The sequence below is a fragment of the Acanthopagrus latus genome, chromosome 4 (genome assembly GCF_904848185.1).
Source record: "Acanthopagrus latus isolate v.2019 chromosome 4, fAcaLat1.1, whole genome shotgun sequence".
Lineage (NCBI taxonomy): Eukaryota > Metazoa > Chordata > Actinopteri > Spariformes > Sparidae > Acanthopagrus > Acanthopagrus latus.
The window spans coordinates 20178900-20198997 of NC_051042.1; the positions used below are offsets into that span (position 1 = coordinate 20178900).

At 42.4% G+C, this 20098-nt stretch overlaps 2 protein-coding genes across 5 annotated transcripts; one reads left to right on the forward strand and one right to left on the reverse strand.

The window, feature by feature from the left end:
• Positions 1-3734: 3734 nt before the first annotated feature.
• On the reverse strand, positions 3735-8555 carry calca (calcitonin/calcitonin-related polypeptide, alpha). 3 transcript variants are annotated; one of them, XM_037095800.1, is made up of 4 exons: positions 8537-8555; positions 5663-5754; positions 5219-5350; positions 3735-4535 (listed from the first exon to the last, which is right to left on the reverse strand). In XM_037095800.1, the coding sequence occupies exons 2-4, from the start codon at positions 5746-5748 to the stop codon at positions 4358-4360; spliced, it is 396 nt and encodes a 131-aa protein (XP_036951695.1). In that variant the 5' UTR covers positions 5749-5754; positions 8537-8555; the 3' UTR covers positions 3735-4357. The 3 variants fall into 3 exon arrangements, with proteins under 3 accessions (XP_036951695.1, XP_036951694.1, XP_036951696.1); XM_037095799.1 differs by lacking the exon at positions 8537-8555 and adding an exon at positions 7461-7577; XM_037095801.1 differs by lacking the exon at positions 8537-8555 and adding an exon at positions 6167-6211 and having other exon boundaries at positions 3736-4535.
• A 2925-nt stretch (positions 8556-11480) lies between these two features.
• Positions 11481-19704, forward strand: LOC119017554 (vitamin D 25-hydroxylase). 2 transcript variants are annotated; one of them, XM_037094283.1, is made up of 6 exons: positions 11481-11518; positions 15218-15406; positions 16278-16419; positions 16502-17134; positions 17240-17569; positions 18035-19704. In XM_037094283.1, the coding sequence occupies exons 1-6, from the start codon at positions 11489-11491 to the stop codon at positions 18250-18252; spliced, it is 1542 nt and encodes a 513-aa protein (XP_036950178.1). In that variant the 5' UTR covers positions 11481-11488; the 3' UTR covers positions 18253-19704. The 2 variants fall into 2 exon arrangements, with proteins under 2 accessions (XP_036950178.1, XP_036950176.1); XM_037094281.1 differs by lacking the exon at positions 11481-11518 and having other exon boundaries at positions 15170-15406.
• The last annotated feature ends 394 nt before the right edge of the window (positions 19705-20098 follow it).

The following is a 20098-nucleotide window of genomic DNA, read 5'->3' on the forward strand; positions in this document are numbered from 1 at the left end:
CAGAATATTTCCCCACTCTGTCTCTCCCTGCTGCTGGACACAGATCCAAAATGCAGCAGGTTTTTCTTTCTACTGTGAGATCCTCCTGCAGAGCGTAGCTGCTTCATAGTCTTCTCTCCTTTTCGTTGATATTGCAGATTGCAAATACACGTAGTATTGATATCGCTGTAGCAGTGTGTTCACTCCTACCAGGGCGTCGCCCCTCACCCAATCTCCAGTTGTGTACTGCATATGTGAGCGACGACATACGAACGATTACTTGATCTGATTCTCTGGATACTGTCCAGTGTTCATGGAGCTTAAGATTTTTCCAATTTTTTCTGCGATATTCTTCTCCAGTCAGTTTCTCCGTCATTTGTGCTGTCTGCCAAAGCTCCTCTCTGTTGGCACACAACTACAGTTTCAAATACGACATTAAATTGTCCACATGAAAACAAACAATATAGCTGATGAATTGCCAACAACTTGAATCGACCCATCATCAGTGGGTGAATAACTTCACCTATGCCAGGGGTCAGCAACCTTCACTATCAAAAGAGCCATTCTTACGCCCTTTGTGAATTAAAAAACTGGGAACTTACAGAAAACTTCCCACTGAGAACGTTTTCCAGAACATTAGGGTATAACGTTCAAGCAATGTTGTCAGTGAACATTTCAAGGAGGTTATCACAAAACATTTTTCTAATGTTTTTAGAGAACGTTATCCTCGAACATTCTGGGAACTTAAAGAAAACGTCCCGCTGAAAGCATTACAAGAACATTCTAGGTAACATTCGCAGAACCTTTTTAGAACAATAAATTGCTAGCTGGGGAGGGGTCAGATTGGAGATGACTTGCCAGAGTACATGGTAGTTTGCAAATGTCAGTTTCCATCGCTCCAGCATCATTAGGCAATGGTTTGCAACCCACAACAGGAAGCTGATGGAGTTTCTCTCATCCTACTCCCCATTCCTTAACCCCTTTGAGGAATTTTTCTCAGCATGGAGATGGATAGTATATGATCGCGAGCCACGTACACAGATGACTCTTCAGGCTGCCATGGATGCAGCGTGTGATGACATCACCGCAGATGTCTGTAGAGGCTGGATAAGACGCTCTAAAAGATTCTTTCCACGGTGCATCGCAAGAGAAGATATTCGTTGTGATGTGGGTGAGAATTTGTGACCCAACAGACAGGAACATCAGGAGTAGGAAGTAGGTGTAGGAAGACTGCACTGTAATTCCTACAGCACTGCATGTACAGTTTTCCCTAAGGAGATTGTCCTATGTCCATTTCTACTTTTTTTTGTGTGTTTTTCTTTTGTGCTATGCAAGGCTGTCTTTTCCTGTCTGTATCCCAATGACATGGTCTGTCAACAGATTACGGTACAAACAATAAATGCATAAATGTGAATCTTGTCCAGTCTCTTGCAATCAATCTCCTGCATACACTAAGGTGTAACTTACGATTTACAATAACTTCCATCAGAACTTTAGCCATAGTTTGCATCAGAACAACCTTCCAGAGTATACTGTTATATTGACAACATGACTAAGCAATTTGACTCTTATCCGTACATGATAACACAAGGACTAATCATTCTGATGGCACTGACATGTTCATTGACAGATATTTGCTTTTGAGAGATGAACTAAGGATTTTGAGCAAAAGATTGTCTTTTGCAGGTAATCCATGGTGTTTTGCTATTTGTGCGAATTGTTTTGAGAAACGCACTTACTGTTTTCGAATCAGTGGGATTGACTTTTGTTTGGTGGTTTAGGCTTAGCGATTTCATTTGTTTGGCAGTGATTTTTACATTTGTATGGTTTCTATAGACAAGGATAAACAGTAAAATATGCTTTCCTACTTACTCAGTGGTTTGAGATTTTTTTTTTTATCTGATAAGAGATCACCTAATCATACATCAGTATTGTTAAGTGGTGCTATGGAACACTTCAAGAGCAATATCCAAATAGCGTTACAGTGTTATTTCACTAGAAAGTACGTTGCCGACTAATCATAAGAGGATGCAGGAGAAGCTATACGCATACCCAGCAACAAAACAGTAACTCATAGCGACCAGAGGAGGGCACAATGAGCCAGGTACAAAAAGGTAAAACGTAAATGAGGTGAAATGTCAGTGACACGCTTATTATAAGTGTTTACAACTCAGAACAGTGTCTTATTAATGCTGTTTTCTTCAGCTTGAAGATGGTCCAGTTATGTGTGAAGTAAATGCTTTGTGCCCCTATGAAAACAGAAAAGTACAGCAAATCCCACACCCCATCACGTGCCAATGAAAACACACACAATCACACAAAAATACGGACAGTTATGAAAGCCAAATGTAGCTAAAATACAATTTATTCCTGCTTTGAATTCACAATTATTACAATATTTAGAATCATGATTACGTTTTTCACACTTGTTGTGCACCACAGTGAAATGTAATGAGGAGTTTTACATAAAGGCACAAGACAGCCAGCTGCTGGAGGTTTTGTTGGTGGTGCAGATGTACTTCCAGTTCGACACCACGTACTGCAGACACGGGTTAAGAGTGCAGTTGAGGTGCAGGCCATTGTAGAGAAAATCCATTCTCACAGCTCTCCACAAAAAGACATGATCTTCTCGGCTATATTTCCACAATGATGATGATGACGACACCAATGCTAGTTATTTCTCTGTTTTTAAGCACAGACTTGCAATGAATATTGACAACTCTCTGGCAGTTGTCTGAAAGCAAGAGATCAGTTGATGTTTGTGAAGAATATACGCTCTCATATTTCCAAAGTGTTTGTAGACAGATGATGATGCAGTTTTGCCACTCAAAGCAGGTACGTGGTCCTACAAAGTCAAAGAGAGGAGAGGAAAAACTGAAAAGATTCAGATTTAGAAAATATTTGTGTGTGACACATTCATAGATTGACCATGGCGACCGAGAGGAAATACACAATGCTGCCCAGTCAAAACCATGAATCCCTCTCCAAATTTGGGGTTTTTGAATTTTTTTAATAAGACTGAAGGAGGGAGTGCTCAGGCATTAGCTGAGACAATTGTCCTATTTTTTCAGCCAAACAAACCATTTACAAAGTTAATGAAACATATGGAAAATGCACTAGCTTTGACTGGACAGTCAAACACCTGGACAAACACCTTTGTAGAACTACTAAACCACCTTGGTGGAACATAATAAATACTTTTTTCTGGAAGGTATGTGCACAGAAGCGCTCTTGAAAAATGACTCACAATTAATTGTGCCAATGCTAACTTTTCCTCAGAGTAGGTTGTTGTATATGACCCATAGACAACCATGCTTACCCACGGTAAATAACCCATACCAGACAGGAATTATACATGATGGAACAAACCTGAACCACTGAAATGGAATAACACATACATGATGCTTTAGTTGATACTCAGTTGATTGACAGTTCACTTAGTACCAGTTTCCACATGTGGCCATACTGTTGTTGGCACAATTGATGGTAGTATATATCGAGATTTCCCTTGATGGATACATAAAAGTATAAAAGACTACCTTGAGCTTTTGTAACATCAAAAATTTCAAGTACAGCAAGTGTATTTTCTATTTTACAATATACACTTCAATGAGCCCAGAAGTAATACTGATGTGAAAGTACGGAGTGCCGGCTTGCCTTGTATCTGCTCTCGGGCTCACACAGGGCCACGCCTCTTCCGCCTGCCAAACGCCTGGGCGCCCACGTTGGTGGGAACGTAGTTGCTGTGTCCCAATCCTCCTGACCGACTCAGGAAGTCAGCCAAGCGATGGGTTACACAGGTAGCTGTGTTGCATGCCCGCTTCTGTGCTGTTGCATTACTTTTAAGAATGGAAAGGACAGTGAACACAGTTTATTAGGATGGTCATGATCAACAAGACTGACTTTGAACAATATTGTTAAACACAACTGAAATAAGTAGAAAGAAATATACCAATAATAGTGTGCATCATAGACAATCATGCTTACCCTTTTCTCCTTAACTTTTTTTAACTCAGAGAGTAAAGTGTGTTTTTTGTTTCAGATCCCATGTAAAAGATTAATGCATTGTACTGGAAACATAATTACAATGAAAAGAGAATTTAACAGTAGAAAGGTTTGGAGTTGTTCTTATATTTTATTGTAATATAGAGAACTGTCTCGGTAACACAACATTTGCAGCTGATCCAAGTTATTATGTCTTTGTCAGTAATCTAATGTTGGCCAGTGGAAGTTAAAGCAGGGATGTGTCCTCGAAGTTAGTCAGAAAAACAGGATCCACATGCATCAGCAGTCTTGTGAATGGATGGAGTTGGATGAACAAGCAAACATTAAAGTTAGACAGACAAGGTGATCTAAATTTAAAAAAAAAAACACAGTCTCAGTTGTATGAGTTGCCATAGTTGTCAAATTGCTCGGATAGACTTCTCTTCCTGCCAGGCGTCCCTGCTCCCACGTCGGTGCGGGGATAGGTCTGCAGTTTGTGAATGTCCTGGGAGAGTTTGCCGAGCACACACGTGCTCAAGCCGGTGCAGCGCTTAGACACGGGTCTGTCCAAGCTGTTGGAGACAGAGACAAACGTGCAGAAAACAGGCTTACGGCATGCAGATAATCATTTAAAATTACATGCATGATATTTTTTTTTTTTCTAAAAATGTCATGCTATGACTGACAAGGCTGTGTTGAATGGACATTTCTAACACATGCTGACAGATCCAACAGGCAACTGATCAAAATATTGTAGTTGAGTTGTCATGCTGTTGTTCAGTTTTGTTTTTTGTTTTTTTCTAGCATGCACATCTTTAATATCATGCTTTCTTCAGTGTTCTGATCAAGGCACATCATTTTACACTGAATGAATGAATGAATGAATGAATGAATGAATGGGTGGATGGATGAATGAATGGATGAATAACTGCAGTCCATGCATTAAGGGATTATGGCAGAGAGGAGATTCACACTAACTTCACTATGTACCTCAACAAATAATCGAAGTTGGAGCTGTGGGGCTTTTTGACAAAAGTGTGTTATATATTGCTCGAGTGATATTATACTGAGTAGACCGATAGATAGATAGATAGATAGATAGATAGATAGATAGATAGATAGATAGATAGATAGATAGATAGATAGATAGATAGATAGATAGATAGATAGATAGATAGATAGATAGATAGATAGATAGATAGATAGATAGATAGATAGATAGATAGATAGATAGATAGTTTATCAAAAACCATACCTGCTTCCATCAGCTGTCTGGTGGTCTTGCTCATCTGAAGATATCTGCATGAAGTCCTTGATCGCTCTGAGTAACTTTTGCGCATCGTCGCTGGATAGTGTGATTCCATCTGACAAGGGCTCCTTACTGTTTCTGAAAAAAAAATAAAGTTCAATCGTACTGATGTGAGCTGTGTAACATGTGAGGAACACAAAGCAAACTTGCCACAATCTGACAGCAAACTGAAAAGTTTAATGGCATTTTATATCTATAAATTACTGTTTTATGACTGATGATGAGGGTCCCAGTGTGCATTAGAGTCCTTGAGGAAATTGAGTTTATAGATTTATAGAATTTATTTGACTAGTTACTGAAAACAGGGAAATCGATTCAGCAGAAAATGTCAGACACAATCACTTTGTCAGACGAGTCAAATGTAGCATGTTTTATATTTTTGTCTCTCACCTGGATGGAGCTGCCTGCGAGACGTACATCTGACAAATGATCAGCGCAGAGGCAAAAAGGAGAGTCCAGAGTTTCAGCATTATCATGGTTCCCTGTAGAAAAAAAAGACAAAACAAGGTAATAAAAAATGTTGCAGGGAAATTTTGTGTGTCCACAACATTTTATGCCATCGGCACGTTTCTGTTAGGGATTTCTGGTCTCCTGCGTGCATTCAGAGCTCTATGTATCCACTCCCTCAGTCTTACTCCCTCCCTGTTAGACCTGCTGGAGTTGCAGAGGCAGATAGCAGAGTTATTGGTGATGTACTGACACAGCAGCTGTGTCCATTAGCAGAATTAACTGCAGCCTTCCTTGGAGAGTATAACGTCACCAGACTTTAAGCGACTTTAAGCGATCCACCAGAACAGGCAGTCCAAAAAACTACAGCATCATATCTGATATCTACAACAGTGATGGCACAATTTGCAACATCAACTTCAAAGTCAGTATTTTGATGTTACTCACTGTTAAGATGATAGTTCTTCCGGTGATGAAGAATTCAGGGATACACTCACTTGTGAATCTGCCAAACACTCCCCACTGCACAGGGTGTTATATATGTTCCCCACAGGTTTTTTTTTTTTTTTTTTTATCAATGGAGTGAGCGCTTGATGATAGCCTATTGGCCAGTCGAGCGTTTTACCTCAAAATGCCAGCCAATCAGAAGTCCGGCGTCACAAACGGCAAGCCAATAAAAAGAGCTTGTGTACAAATGACATCAATGCGCGGTTACAAATGTGTTTAATTCACAAAAAGCTGCCGGATGCTTGAGTCAGTTGGTCATTCTTAAGGCTGGATGAGGGGGACTTTAAGCTAATGAGAAAGAAGAATACCATGGAAGTTGGTGTCTCATACTACTCATAATACTTACACTAATATGGTATGTGCTTGTGGACGCACCTGCTGTACATTTCCTGATAGTGCAGGGTGTAAAATGATGATGGTCAGAGAATTTGAACACAGGTGATCCTGTTGTCAAAATATGTCAGTAATATTTTTATGTGCGCTGCCTCTTCATCTTTGTGGTGGACGTGTATTGTACCAGTTTCGCTTACAGAGAGAGGACAAAGATTTTGGGAGCGCCGCCAAGATTTTCGCATTTACAAAGATAGTGGACATTCAAGTGAGTCATATCTGACCAGTGAGCAAAATGTGTCAAACTTAAAAAAAAAAAAAAAGTTGTGGCATTCACAGCACCTTTGTGACTTTTAAGCAAATAACAAAGTTGAACATTGACAGAGAGATTTCAACTTCCTATATCTCTGCAACAACAGGTTCTATCTGAACAGTTTCTATATTTCACATACAGTTGGATAAAGAAATTTCTTTTCCACATTTGGGAACAGCGTCACAGTGGGCTCTCCCCCGTGCACAAGCCTTCCCTCAGAATTCAGCAGTGTCCGCCCGGTTACTCCGAGCTAATTACTGAGCCGTTGGTCTCTGGCCATCTTCTAATTCCCCCTTATGTAACAATATTGAATGATGTATCACAACGCATCCTGCCTCCCAGTTATTTTTTTTTTGCGTCACAAGGAAACTCATTAGCGTGGATGAGCTCTTTAGTACTACTGAGCAGACCTGCAGGCTCTGCACCAGAGGCTCTAAATTAGTCTCCACGTGATATCAGAAAATGCTTGTGTAGGACAAAAGAGAGAATCCAACCTTATGCACACATCAGTTCAAGTTATTTGTACTGATCACACTTTTAAAAAAAAAAGAAATTTTAGGGGCAGAAAAACATAAGAGGGATGTCTCTTACCTCATGACTGACGCACTGTGTAAGTTCCCCACTCACAGTTTTGACTCTCAGGCCTTGTTTCCCCGGTGCCTGCTCTGACCAGGGACATCAGTTGAGGCAGAGAAATTGCATTCCAAGGGGAAAAGTGTATTGTCAAGAATGCAATTAGCTCGCGCTGCTCGCGTCCCCTAATGTTAGGCATGAATCGGCCTGGAAAATTAATTACAACACAGGAGAGCATTCATGACAGAGAGGGCAGCGTTATGCTCACTGCTGTGCTCATCAGCTGAGTCAGTGTGAATATGTCATTCTTGGCTAGGACCCCAAAGAGAATTTCTTTCAAGGCTCTCTCATATCGACGCCTGTCATTGTACGAAACGGGCAGTGAGAGTTGATGATCAGCTGTGATGAACCCACAGTGCAGCACCATTTAATTTTCCATGAGGGTGTTGTGGAAATTTTAGCGATGAACCTCTTGGCTTGGTGTTGATTGTATAAAGGACGAGTTGAAAAATAGGGTCAGGGTTCCATCTTAAATACGTTACATGTCTGTGATCTTTTTTAAGAGAGGACCTCAGAGAAACCTTTTGAAACCTTTCTGTGAAACCTTTTTTTTTTTAATAAAGTTGACAGCCGTGTTTGAGAAAAAGACACGTTCGAAGCAAGCGCAGAGAGAAGTCCAGTTTTGGGCAAAACCTAGCACCAAAACAGCACCGAGCTGCCTGATCTGCTCGAATACCTCAGCATCACTACTTGGCTCACCCCAGGCCAAGTAGATTCATTTGGAGCCACCAAATCGAAAATGCCAACACAACTAGCACTATTGTTAGCTTTTGACATTAAACCGCCTGACTGACCATTTTTGAACGCAACTTTCCAAATACTCTCCGATCAACAGTCAGTCAAAGAGGACTTCCTTGTTTTTTAGCCGGCAAGAGTGGGGGGCCTACAAAATCCCAGGTTGAAATCTAGCCCAGGTTTTGGTCGTCACAGGCCATCTGAATGCCCTCTTTAGGGTTCACCACCAAACCCTAACCCCTAACCCAGAAAATATTCAAGTTGAAAACCATGCAACAGGATTTCTGGAAGGTACGTACAGTATGAAGATGTGCTACGTCATAGAGATGTGCATGGTCATAGCAGTTTAGTCTTTAAGGAACAAGCTATTGAGTGGGAAAATGAAGCAACTGTTGAAAGTGTTCTTGGTTATGCAACCTTTTGAATTTTTCATGGAAATGGTCAAAGAACGGAGAAAACAGGGAATTGACAGGTTAGAAAAATAAAGTGCAACCCAAGTTAGTAAGTTAATTAAAAACTCTAAATTGTGGAAAATTCTCTTTGGTCTGAGGGGAGGAACATGGTGGAGATACAGTGGGCGGTGAGTGCCTGAACACAGTTTACAGGTCAGTTTCTGCCTTCATCGGAACATAAAACCACCAACGAGGCTCGTGGAATAATAAACATGTAGTGAAGTATCCATTAGCAAAAGGGAAGTACACCTGCAGCTCTCCATTTGAAAAAAGCTAGCCAAACATTCAAAACCCTACCTAACATTTGAACACCTGGCCAGTAGTTGCGGAGGGATTAGCCAACCTCCTGACATCCCTTCCACCGCCATTAGTCTGTTGGGAAAAAGAGGTTCTGGACAGCATTAGTATTACCAGGGAAGGTCAGTAATTAGATTCTCCCCATGCGCTTGATCATTCCCGTCATCCGGATGGTTAATAATTCACAGCAGAGCTGAAGTAGTCGAGGGACCCACCCAATCCCACACGACACACAGGCCCCACGGTATGGCAGGACAGGAAGAACTCTCTACAAATGACCCTGCAATGTAAAGATTCATGCTGTTCTATCAAACATACACAAACCAAAACGCATCAAATACAAAACAGAACAGGAATAAAATGACCCCAGGATACAGCTGAGGGATGACAGTATATTGTATGATCTGTCAGAGATTATTCCATATCATTAATAGTGTAATATTTTGATACCTCAGTAGTGTTGGGCCATTGTGGGAAATGTTGTGGGGCAAAATATGGATTTTGATGTATTGTTTGCATTGAAGTGATGAAATACCTATACTTTGCTGGTAATTTGATAGATTAGAATAGCAGATTAGAGGCTGGGTGTTTAATCTATGCCATGTCACTGTGGCAGTAGGTCAACCAGGGTACTCAAGTTGTCCCTTCTCAGCAGCTCATTTCAAAACCAGGCATATAATCACTCCGGGGTGTTGGCCATGCCCAGAACTACTTTTAAAGAAAAGGTGCCTAAGAGGCATCTTGATCAAATGCCTGAACCACCTCAGCTGGCGCCTTTTGACGTGGAGCAGCGGCTCCTGTCCAAGTCGACATCGTCGCTATCACTTTCAAGTCTTTGGAAAGCTCCCTCTAGAACCACAGAGGGGAGTATACAACTCTTTTGAGGGCTGAGAAGAAATTTGCAGATAATCAGATTGAAGTTCACAGGCGCCCATTTAGATCGGATGGTCGGGTCAAACATGCACAGGACTTTTTGCAGGAAATCAGTGATACGTGTTTTTTTTTTACACCAGCTTCATCACCTCATTCAACATCTTTTAAACTCCTCTTTACATTGGCTCACAACAGCAGCCTCGATTATGTCAGTCACTTTTGGAATAACTTACAACACAACAAAACAGTCACGAAACATGGCTGACGTTAACAACCTGGACACACTTGTCACTGGTGTTTTGATTAACCCGACCGCTAACAAGATAATGCAAGAGTGACAACATGTTTATTTGATTAAATCTGACAGATGTGTTTAACGCTTCCAGAATAGCTTTTGAGTCCAGGGAGCTGACAGGAAGCAAAGAAGTAATTTGCTGAGAATCTCCTCATTAGGTAGCCCTAACAAATCTGAATGATTGGGAGAGGTCTGCGGAGGCCATTCGAGGCATCTGAGGGAGGGAAAAAAAAAAAAAAACGTTTACCAGCTGCCTCAGCAGGAAGGAACGGCTGGATAAACATCCCCATGTCTAACGAGGAGCCCGTCATGATGGACTGATCACACGAGGAAAGCAGAGAGTTTGGTTTTACAGAGATGCAAACTGTTTGAAACACGATAAATGAGACGATCATATTTACATGGGCTAACCTCTGGAAACTCGATAGATAGATAGATAGTGCCTGATTTCAGTGAGTGAAATCTGGTTCGTCGGATTTATTTGTCTTGAAAACAAGCACCGTCTTTTAAGGGTGTTATAATCAATACCCATGTGTGGAACATACACACACACACACACACACACACACACACACACACACACACTCCTGCACTATCTGGATGTATTCAGGTTTTAGCCAACAAGCTTGAAAAATCTCCCACAACTATGCAAGTTTGGAATGTGGTGCCTGCCTTAACCTTTGACCTCCAGATAAAGAGCAGGACCTTTCGTTGACATGTGGAGGTGAAGGAACCGACAGCAGCTGACTGGGGCAAAGTTTATTTGCTTAAATCAAGACAGGGGAGCAGAAAAACGCTTACATTGTAAACCACAAACAGTCTCTATGATTATTATTTTTTTGTCTTATATGCATCACTCTCTGTCCGTTTTTTTTTTGTTTGTTTTTTGTTTTTTTTGTAAATGTGGTCAGTGTGGGATTGATTTAAAAAATGTGTTTCTCCACAAGTTTACACGATCGACTGACTGATTTGTTTATTTAAGTGTCATGCACTCAATAGCCTCTGTGGGTTTAAAAGACAAAACAAAGATGGCCATGTAACATCTCATAATACACATTTCCACACCATCTAAGTTTGGTCACATGGATTAGGACGCTGGCCCAATCACATTTCCCCTGAGCCGCTCTCTCTCTCTCTCTCTCTCTCTCTCTCTCTCTCTCTCTCTCTCTCTCTCTCTCTCTCTCTCTCTCACTACGCAAATCGCGTAGGGCCCCGCAGGTTGCGCAAAGGCCCCACCTCCCCCCTGATGCCGAAGCGGGTGTCAACGTTAACACCTTAAGTGTGAGGATGAGCTAACTTTCTTCTGCTCACGAGAAGAAAGAGAAAAAAAAAACATGGAAAAGAATGGCGGGGACGGCAATAAGGTAAAAATACGTTCTCCCCTCCTCATGCTTGATGAGCTGATGCGTTAGAGGACATCTCTTCTAATCTGACCGCCCTCCGCTCGCTGTGCTGCTCTGCGCTGCGCTGCTGTGCGTCTTTGTGCCTTTAGAAGAAGATAAAGAGAGGAACATTCAGCCTGTTTGTTTTTGTTGTTTTTTTTTGTCTAATAACGCACAGCGCTGCTTGAGAGCTGTTTCGCGTGCACGCAGGCTGAATTGTTTACATGCCCGTGCACGACTGAAACTACAGCCATAAACAGGACGATGGTTATCTAGTGTCCAGCAGACTAAAGGCAACACACACTGACTTCTGAGTGCATTTTTGGATTTGAAAGGTTGATGCAGTGTGTATGTTCACAATAGAAAAGTTGATATTCTGTATTTGCAGCCACAGCCTTGAAGCTTGTGTTTACATTTTTTATAAGCCAGCTGTGTGATATTGTGATTGCTAATTATCAAGCAGCAGAGCCAGAGCTCAGTGTTGTATCTCTTTTTGAAAATTCCTTATTTATGTTAATATTCACTTATCTCAAAGGTGCTTTTTGTTCACAACTTGTCAACAAACTGCTATCTGCAGGGGGGTGATAGGCCCACATTTGATGCAAGAGCGTGTTGAGATGTAGATGGTGTACACTCTGGTTTAAGGGAATTAGATAGTATGAATATCTAAGGGGGATTCAACAATGTCATGGCCCAGACTGGCCCCCTGCCCCCGACTGCAGGGGGCCAGTCTGGGCCAAAAAAATGCCAGGGCCGAGTTTCTGTCCCAGTCCAGCCCTGGCACCTTTATCCTTTTCTTGAGTAATGTTGTCACACTGCATGTATAAACTGCATGTAAACTCCAGTGTCAGAATGTTCAGGGTATTTTTTTTTAAATAATGCACCAGTTTTGAGAGATCTGACAACTGGTCTAAAGAGATAAGTCAACTGAAAAGGTTCAGCCAAAGCAAAAGTTACTATGACGACTACAGTTAAACCTAAAGGGGGTCATATGACTCTGTAATGGGATCAATTAGCTACAGCACTTACCTTCCTAGAAGTCATTACCACCCACAACCCTTCATTCAAAGCCCATCGGTGGTCTGAGATCTGAGTTGTGTCGTGCCACCAGACATTTCATTCAGCTAATGACGTAATGCCTGGCTCCGCTCCCAGGAAGTTCTGACATCAAATTTAGTTCATACAATATACTGGAACAATTAGACCAAGTGGCCTGTATACCTGATCTTGAGCTGCAGCACACAATATTCAGCATGAGCAACAAGAAATCTGTGCCAAGATCCAATCCATCAGCTTTTTAGTCAGCTGCCCAGAGACCGAATTGTACTTTGGACCCAGCGTGCAACTTCTTGGGCTATATGAGCATATTAATATGAAATAAGTCAAACTCTAAACCGTGACAAAGACTGACTGCTAATCACTGGTGCACAGAGCTCGCCTCCCTTTAATTTCATCCAGTTACAAGTTACCAAGAAGCCTTGATTGCTCACATCATACCAAGTATATGTTCTTTTAATCATCATTTCAAGCATTCATTTAAAAATGTCCACCGCATGTGAGCGAGGCCGTCCCTTTGTGTTGAACAGTGGAGGAGACATGAGGACAACCGTCACCAACACAGTGGTTGTGGAAAGTTGTGTTTTGGTACTAACATGGTCTGTTCTCTTGAAATCAGGAGGATTCAGGGAATTTTCAAGGACAATTAATTAAAACTGTTCAATAGGTACTAAGAAGCCGCAGCAATTAAAATTCACATAAAATTCACAAAACCTGTTTTTGAACTCCAGTGTGCTGCGGCGGATTCTGTGCACAATCCTACCAAGAAACATGTTTCCAGACTGTGTGTGCAGTTGTGTCTGGTTTGGTTTCCTTGAAACAATGGCTCATGTGCCCTCTGGTTTAATCCACCCCGCTGTGATATGACAAATTATAAACTCGCAGCGAGTACATTTACTCAAGTACTCTACTGAAGTGTGTGGTGGAAATTTCTGTCAATAAAAGAGTAAAGTCAGATCTGTCTTTTCGGCAAGTTTAATCCAACCATCTGCAGATGGACTCACCACACAGTCAAATTCATGAGCTGAGTGAATGAGCCCCGAGTAAAGGAGTGTTCACAATTTATACACAGATATCAACAAGGTCAGGGGAAGAGACAAGCACTCTCAGTGCCAGCAGTGATTAAGCTGCACACATACATACATACGACTATCCCAATCAGACAGGCTTCTCATCCACACAAGACATAAAGTTAAAACTTCATGACGCATGACCTGGGACTCTGTGTGAAGCATAAAATTATCAGACATAAAACACGAGACAAGAAGGCGACTTTCTATCTGAGTTTTGGCTGGTTCGTGACTCTATTACAATCATATAGGGCAGAGGTTAGGTGTTCATACATTTGCATAAGAAATCATATTCAACAAAATAGTTCAAAATTCATCAACCCATAATGAAAAGGAATTTTCCCATCACAAGTGCAACTTTTACTTACTTTACCCACATATTTACACTTTCTGCTCCTTTACACTTTTGTTTCCAGAGGCGAATGTCGTCCATTTTACTCCACTACATTTGTTTTTGACAACTTTAGTAACTAGTTTCTTTGCGGATTGTGTTAAACAATATATAAGTATAACCAACGAAGAAAATTATGATTGAAGATTGAACACATTCTCAAAAATCAGAATCAAATAATCAGAATCAGTGTGAGAGGTACTTTATTGATCCCTGAGGGGAAATTGCTTGCATTACAGCTGCTCCCATTCAAAGTGCCAGAAATATGCAGGAAAAAAATAGAAGAAGAAGAAATATATATAAGCAAGAACAACAAAAACAGAACAAAACTACAAGAAATGTACATTCTACTAGAATATCTCCATATATACAATGTCATAAATAACGCTACAGTTGAAATGTGGGTTATTGCAAATTGCTTGTAGAGAAACAAGTAAGTAGAAGCACTTTGCGTGGTGTTGAAATGTTCCACCCTGCATTATGATTACTTTTACTTTTGGCACTTCAGGAGTTTTGTTCTGCTACTACATTTTCATTTGAAATGCATGAGCTGCACTTGTGGCAGAGTGTTCCTGAACTGCAGCGTTGCTCCTTTTACTTACATACATGTCTGATGTGAGTCTCTGTGTGTGCACGCGCTGATCTGCACGTCTGGTTGAGTCAGACAGCATTTCTAAAAAAAAAAAAAAAAAGAAAAAACTCTTTCCTCAGCATTCTTTACAGCTTTAATAATGGGCTATGATGAGCTGCAGAGGGTGTGTTCACTGGCATGCTGCCCCCTCCTCCTCCTCCTCCTCCTCCTCCTCCTCCTCCTCTGTAGCCAGAAAAAAAAGAAACTCTCAACTTAACTTCAAACCCCCCAAAATGATCCGGATTATTGATCAGGGGCAGAGCAAAGTTCACCAGCAGTTAACCTTGACTTTTTTTTTTTTTTTTTTTCCTTTTTTCTGGCCAATCTTAGCCGTAGAGGCGGGGGGATAGAAAAACGTGCAAGATTATACATGTGTGTTCAGTTACTCCGAGAAGCCAGAAGTCAGCAGAAGTGAGTCTAGCAAAGGGAAGAGGGATTTCTCTTTTTTTTTAAATTTTTATGGTGGGGGGAAAAAAAAGATAAAAATGGTTTCAATTAAATCGCCGTCTCTGGTGCCGGTGTCCCGCGCACAGGCTCTGCTCTGCGTGCTCTGCCTGGCTGTCGCATTCCTCGCCTTCCTGCTGGTCCGTCAGCTCGTCAAACAGAGACGTCCCCCGGGCTTTCCTCCCGGTCCATCTCCCATCCCCGTGATAGGGAACATCCTGTCTCTGGCCACGGAGCCGCACGTCTTCCTCAAGAAGCAGAGCGAGGTTCACGGACAGGTAAATGACTCGGACTCTTCAGCGGCGGTCTTCTAAGAGAGCGCTCTTCTGCAGACGGCGCGGTGCGTGACCCTGTGCAAGAGGTTTAAGACTTGCGTGACTCACACAGACATCACACGCACGCACTGTAGGAGTTATGAAACGAAGAAGAAGAAAAAAAGAGTCTCGCCCTGACGTTTGGCGCTCTGTGGCTTTGGAAAATGAGTGACAAGTCGGAGGCGTCCCTAAAATAAAAGGGCAACTCCACCTTATTTTTTTTTTTATTTTTTTTTACACATTGAAGTGTGTTTACAGGTCCAGAGGAAGCTGTCTGTAATCTGATGAATTGCCTCAAGTGATGTCACTGGCTATGTTGCATCTTGGGTAATGTAGGTGCCAGGCAGTGAAAAGGAGGAAGAGTCCTCAGAATGACAGAGGCGATTCATCTGGTTCTGCTGCGTCGATAATGACCCGCAATGCAGTCACATCACTGGAGGCTCTCAGTCAGATGACCTGCAGCTTCCTCTGGAGCCACGACAGGCTTTATACTACTTTTTCATACATTCAGTTGTCCCCAAGATCTGTAAACAAACTTTTTTTACATGTAAATTTGATGCAGTTGACGACACAGATTTCCTTTTGGTGAAACATTGTACATTTAAAGTTACACATAATTTAGGTCTAGCTCTGCATATCTCTGTAGACGGAGAGATAACCTCTGAAAGGGTCAATCACCGGCTGTCTGTTAGATATCAGGGACGTTTAACTCATCCTGTACCTTCTGCAGCAGGCCTAAAATAGCTCCCTTCTTTTCATTTGCATTCAGTTGCATAGAATTGTGTGCTGACCACAAAAGTATTGCAGTGCTTATGTTGGTATGTGTACCTCTCAGATCTTCAGTATAGACCTAGGAGGCATCTTGACTGTAGTGTTAAATGGATATGACTGCGTCAGAGAATGCCTCTACCATCAGAGCGAGGTGTTTGCTGATCGTCCGTCGCTGCCCTTATTCAAGAAAATGACCAAAATGGGCGGTAAGGTGATAACACTGCAGTGCATATTGTCTCACATCAGTATGAGCGGAAACCATAAATGTCTTCTGTTTCACATTCAAAGGGCTTCTCAACTGTAAATACGGCAGAGGCTGGATTGAACACCGCAAACTGGCCAGCAACTCTTTCCGTTACTTCGGCAGCGGCCAGAGACTGTTCGAGAGGAAGATCTCCGAGGAGTGCATGTTCTTCGTCGATGCCATCGACGAACACAAGGGAAAGCCCTTCAACCCCAAACACCTGGTGACCAATGCCGTGTCCAACATCACCAACCTGATCATCTTCGGACAGCGCTTCACTTACGACGACCGCAACTTCCAGCACATGATCGAGATATTCAGCGAGAACGTGGAGCTGGCGGTGAGCGGCTGGGCTCTCCTCTACAACGCCTTCCCTTGGATCGAGTACGTCCCCTTTGGAAAACACCAGAAGCTGTTCCGAAACGCTGCAGAGGTGTACGACTTCTTGCTGGAGGTCATCAAGGGCTTTTCAAAGGGCAGGGTGCCACACGTGCCTCGCCACTATGTGGATGCCTACTTGGACGAGCTGGAGCAGAACGCAGGAGACCCCAGCTCCTCTTATTCCTATGAGAACCTCATCTACTCAGTGGGTGAGCTCATTATTGCTGGCACAGAAACCACGACTAACACCCTGCGCTGGACCATGCTGTACATGGCCCTCTACCCCAACATACAAGGTGAGTTACAGAACGTTTGGCTTGATTTGATGCCCAAGTATCTGTCGGTCACGGTCATGCGATGAATAAAAGCCTGATGGTGTCTTTGTCTTTTTCCTCGCAAAGAGAAAGTGCACAGGGAGATCGACAGTGTGCTGCCCAACGGGAGAGCACCCACTTTGGAGGACAAACAGAGGATGCCGTATGTGGAGGCCGTCCTGCACGAGGTCCTTCGCTTCTGCAACATCGTCCCGCTTGGAATTTTCCGCGCCACCTCCCAGGATGCAAACGTCAACGGGTACGCCATTCCCAAAGGCACCATGGTGATCACGAACCTCTACTCGGTGCACTTCGATGAGAAGTACTGGAACGATCCGGGAGTTTTCTTACCGGAGAGGTTCCTGGACAGCAACGGCAACTTTGTGCGGCGCGAGGCCTTCCTGCCGTTCTCATTAGGTTGGTCTCCTAAGTTCCAGCAACTCCAGATCCACATTATTGTGGCCATAGTCACAGCGACAGTCACCACTCATTTTCCCCACAAATTGTTTCCACAAGTCACATTTAAAAATCATTAGGCTTTAGACTTTAGGCTCGTAGATGTGTTGAGCAACTACAGCATGCCTCTGGTCAACTCCAGAATCAGTTGCTGCCAAGCATGGACAAGAAACTGTGGACTGTGCATCAACAGCAATGAGGTCTTATATACCTTCAATTCTGTCGATTCATTTTTCAAAGACCCATCTTCTCCCCATAAATAGAAAAATAAAACTACATATATTAGATACACACACTGTTATCACAGCCCCTTCTGTGTCTTTGCTAGTATTCAGATTTGTATGAAGATTTGACTAAATTATCCAGATGTTGTGTCTGCTGTGTGTGTAAAGTGTGAGTCTAAATCAAAGAATCTTCTTTTCTCAGGGAGGCGTCACTGTCTGGGTGAACAGCTGGCCAGGATGGAGATGTTCCTCTTCTTCACCACTCTGTTGCAGAGGTTTCACCTTCAATTCCCACCAGGAACCATTCCAACTGTCACTCCCAAGCTGGGCATGACCTTGCAGCCCAAACCTTACTCCATCTGTGCAGTCCGCAGGCAGCAGAGAAGCCCCAGCTCTGGAGACACTCCTTATCACAAGTAGGGTGAGCAAGCGATCATGCAACAACGTGATGCAGGTGCATAAAACTTTTATCACACTGGGTTTGTATTGTCCAGTTATGGTGCATGGCAGTTTTACCAAAGGACTCTCAGTGGCAAATGTAGCTCTTTACATATGGACATGTGATTCCAGTTACTATCAAATTATTTTCTTAGCAATATGCATGTTTGCACAATCCTTTTCAGCAGCAGGGCAGGTGAAAGTCTGTCGCTGAAAGGACATCCTGGGAACCAAAGTGTGCTATTGATTCAGTTCTCTGTAGCTCAGAGTTACTCCGAGCCCAGACACTGAAATGTCTATGAACCTTGGTGCAGGACATGATGGGTTAGGTATGTGTCAATGATTAATAGTAAGTACACCTATGATGGATCATAGCCCTACCTTCTCAGGGCAGCTTCAGGCCAGACAAATGACACCACTGGATCGTACGTGTGCAGCAAAATCGGGCTTTCTGAGAAAGCTCTGAATTCTGTGTACTGGGGCTGGACGCGAGCCAAGATTCCCATCGTGTGGACTGACTGTGACCTCTTCTTCAGGGACAGAGCTCTTTAGGAAATGTGACTCTTCAGTTGCAACCCTGGTGGATTTCTAGAAACTGACTTTGCAACACTGGTTTCTGCTAAATGGTGCTTATCAGTACTGACGTGGTGCTGCATTTATGTTCAAGGTTAACTATGTTTGTCTATTTTTTTTTTGTTTTGCAATACTTGTGGTATGAGGTTTTTTTGTGCATTCATAAAAGACTTAAGATATTGAAATCTTGCACTGTTGTCTTTTAGCCACATCTTAACTGCTAAAAACTTAACTCTGAAATGTACCAAGACCTTATATAATTGTATTACTCCTGTTTTCCCCATATTAAGGACTGAGATAATCTCATTTAATACTTGCAGAATAATTTCAATATCATAAAGGTTGCTGAGTTACAGGACACCATCATCTATCATCATCTGCAAACTCACAGAGGGACGGAGGGGCAGCTATGTGTCACCCAGGCAGACTGCAACAAACTGAATACCCCTCACCTCACGCTCCCCTACAGTGGATGCCTAAAACACAAAAAACGGCTTTTGTCTGGTAATAGTGGCTACGTTTACATTCACACTAGCTTTCCAACATTATTTGGAATATGAAAATATTCTGAATTTGATACAGATCATGTGAAGAACATATTCCATTTGGAATATTCCTAATAGGCCTTATTCCGAATATAGCATTTTCTAATTGAAACATATGGGATATGCCGCTATTTTTCTTGTTTCAGGAGTATCTTTGGATACCTGTGAAGGAATAAGGTTTTTGCGGTTGTTGATGACACACAGCCTCCTGCCTGTTAACGGCTCACTGTCAGCTCTGTGGATTGTAAACAAGCCAGCGAACATGCTCACAAAGCTGTAGAGAGTTTTGCCTAATTTGCTGAAGGTTGACAATGAGGGTTCGTCACGGGAGCGAACATGACCGCATTTTTAAAAAGAAGTTAATTCCTCCAGAGCGCTTAAATAGGACATGCGTCATTCCGTTAATCTGGGTATGTGCAGCTGCATTTAACAGGAATATTAGTGGAATATCCAGTTCCATTTGTGTTTTGGTTTGTCTGTTATTGTCATTACAAAAAGAGGACCTACTCCCTTTAGATATGAAGGGCTTATCTCAATGTCATGAAAACAAGTGATTCTTAGTTTCAGGTGAAAATATAATTATGAAAGTTACATTACGTCTTGCCAGCAGATCCTTCCTAAACCCTACCTGCTGCACTTTTAAGGGCTCTGTGCATCCACTCAGGTGTTTTCAGTTGCTATGGCTAATCAGACCTCTGCTCAGGTTGAAG

Coding starts and splice junctions, on each gene's coding strand:
- calca (XM_037095800.1), bottom strand. CDS start 5,748: ATGATAATGCTGAAACTCTGGACTCTCCTTTTTGCCTCTGCGCTGATC. Junction 5,351..5,662: donor TCGCAGGCAGCTCCATCCAG/GTGAGAGACAAA, acceptor TTTTTTTTTCAG/AAACAGTAAGGAGCCCTTGT. Junction 4,536..5,218: donor CAGACAGCTGATGGAAGCAG/GTATGGTTTTTG, acceptor TGTCTCCAACAG/CTTGGACAGACCCGTGTCTA.
- LOC119017554 (XM_037094281.1), top strand. CDS start 15,170: ATGGTTTCAATTAAATCGCCGTCTCTGGTGCCGGTGTCCCGCGCACAG. Junction 15,407..16,277: donor AGAGCGAGGTTCACGGACAG/GTAAATGACTCG, acceptor TGTACCTCTCAG/ATCTTCAGTATAGACCTAGG. Junction 16,420..16,501: donor GAAAATGACCAAAATGGGCG/GTAAGGTGATAA, acceptor TCACATTCAAAG/GGCTTCTCAACTGTAAATAC.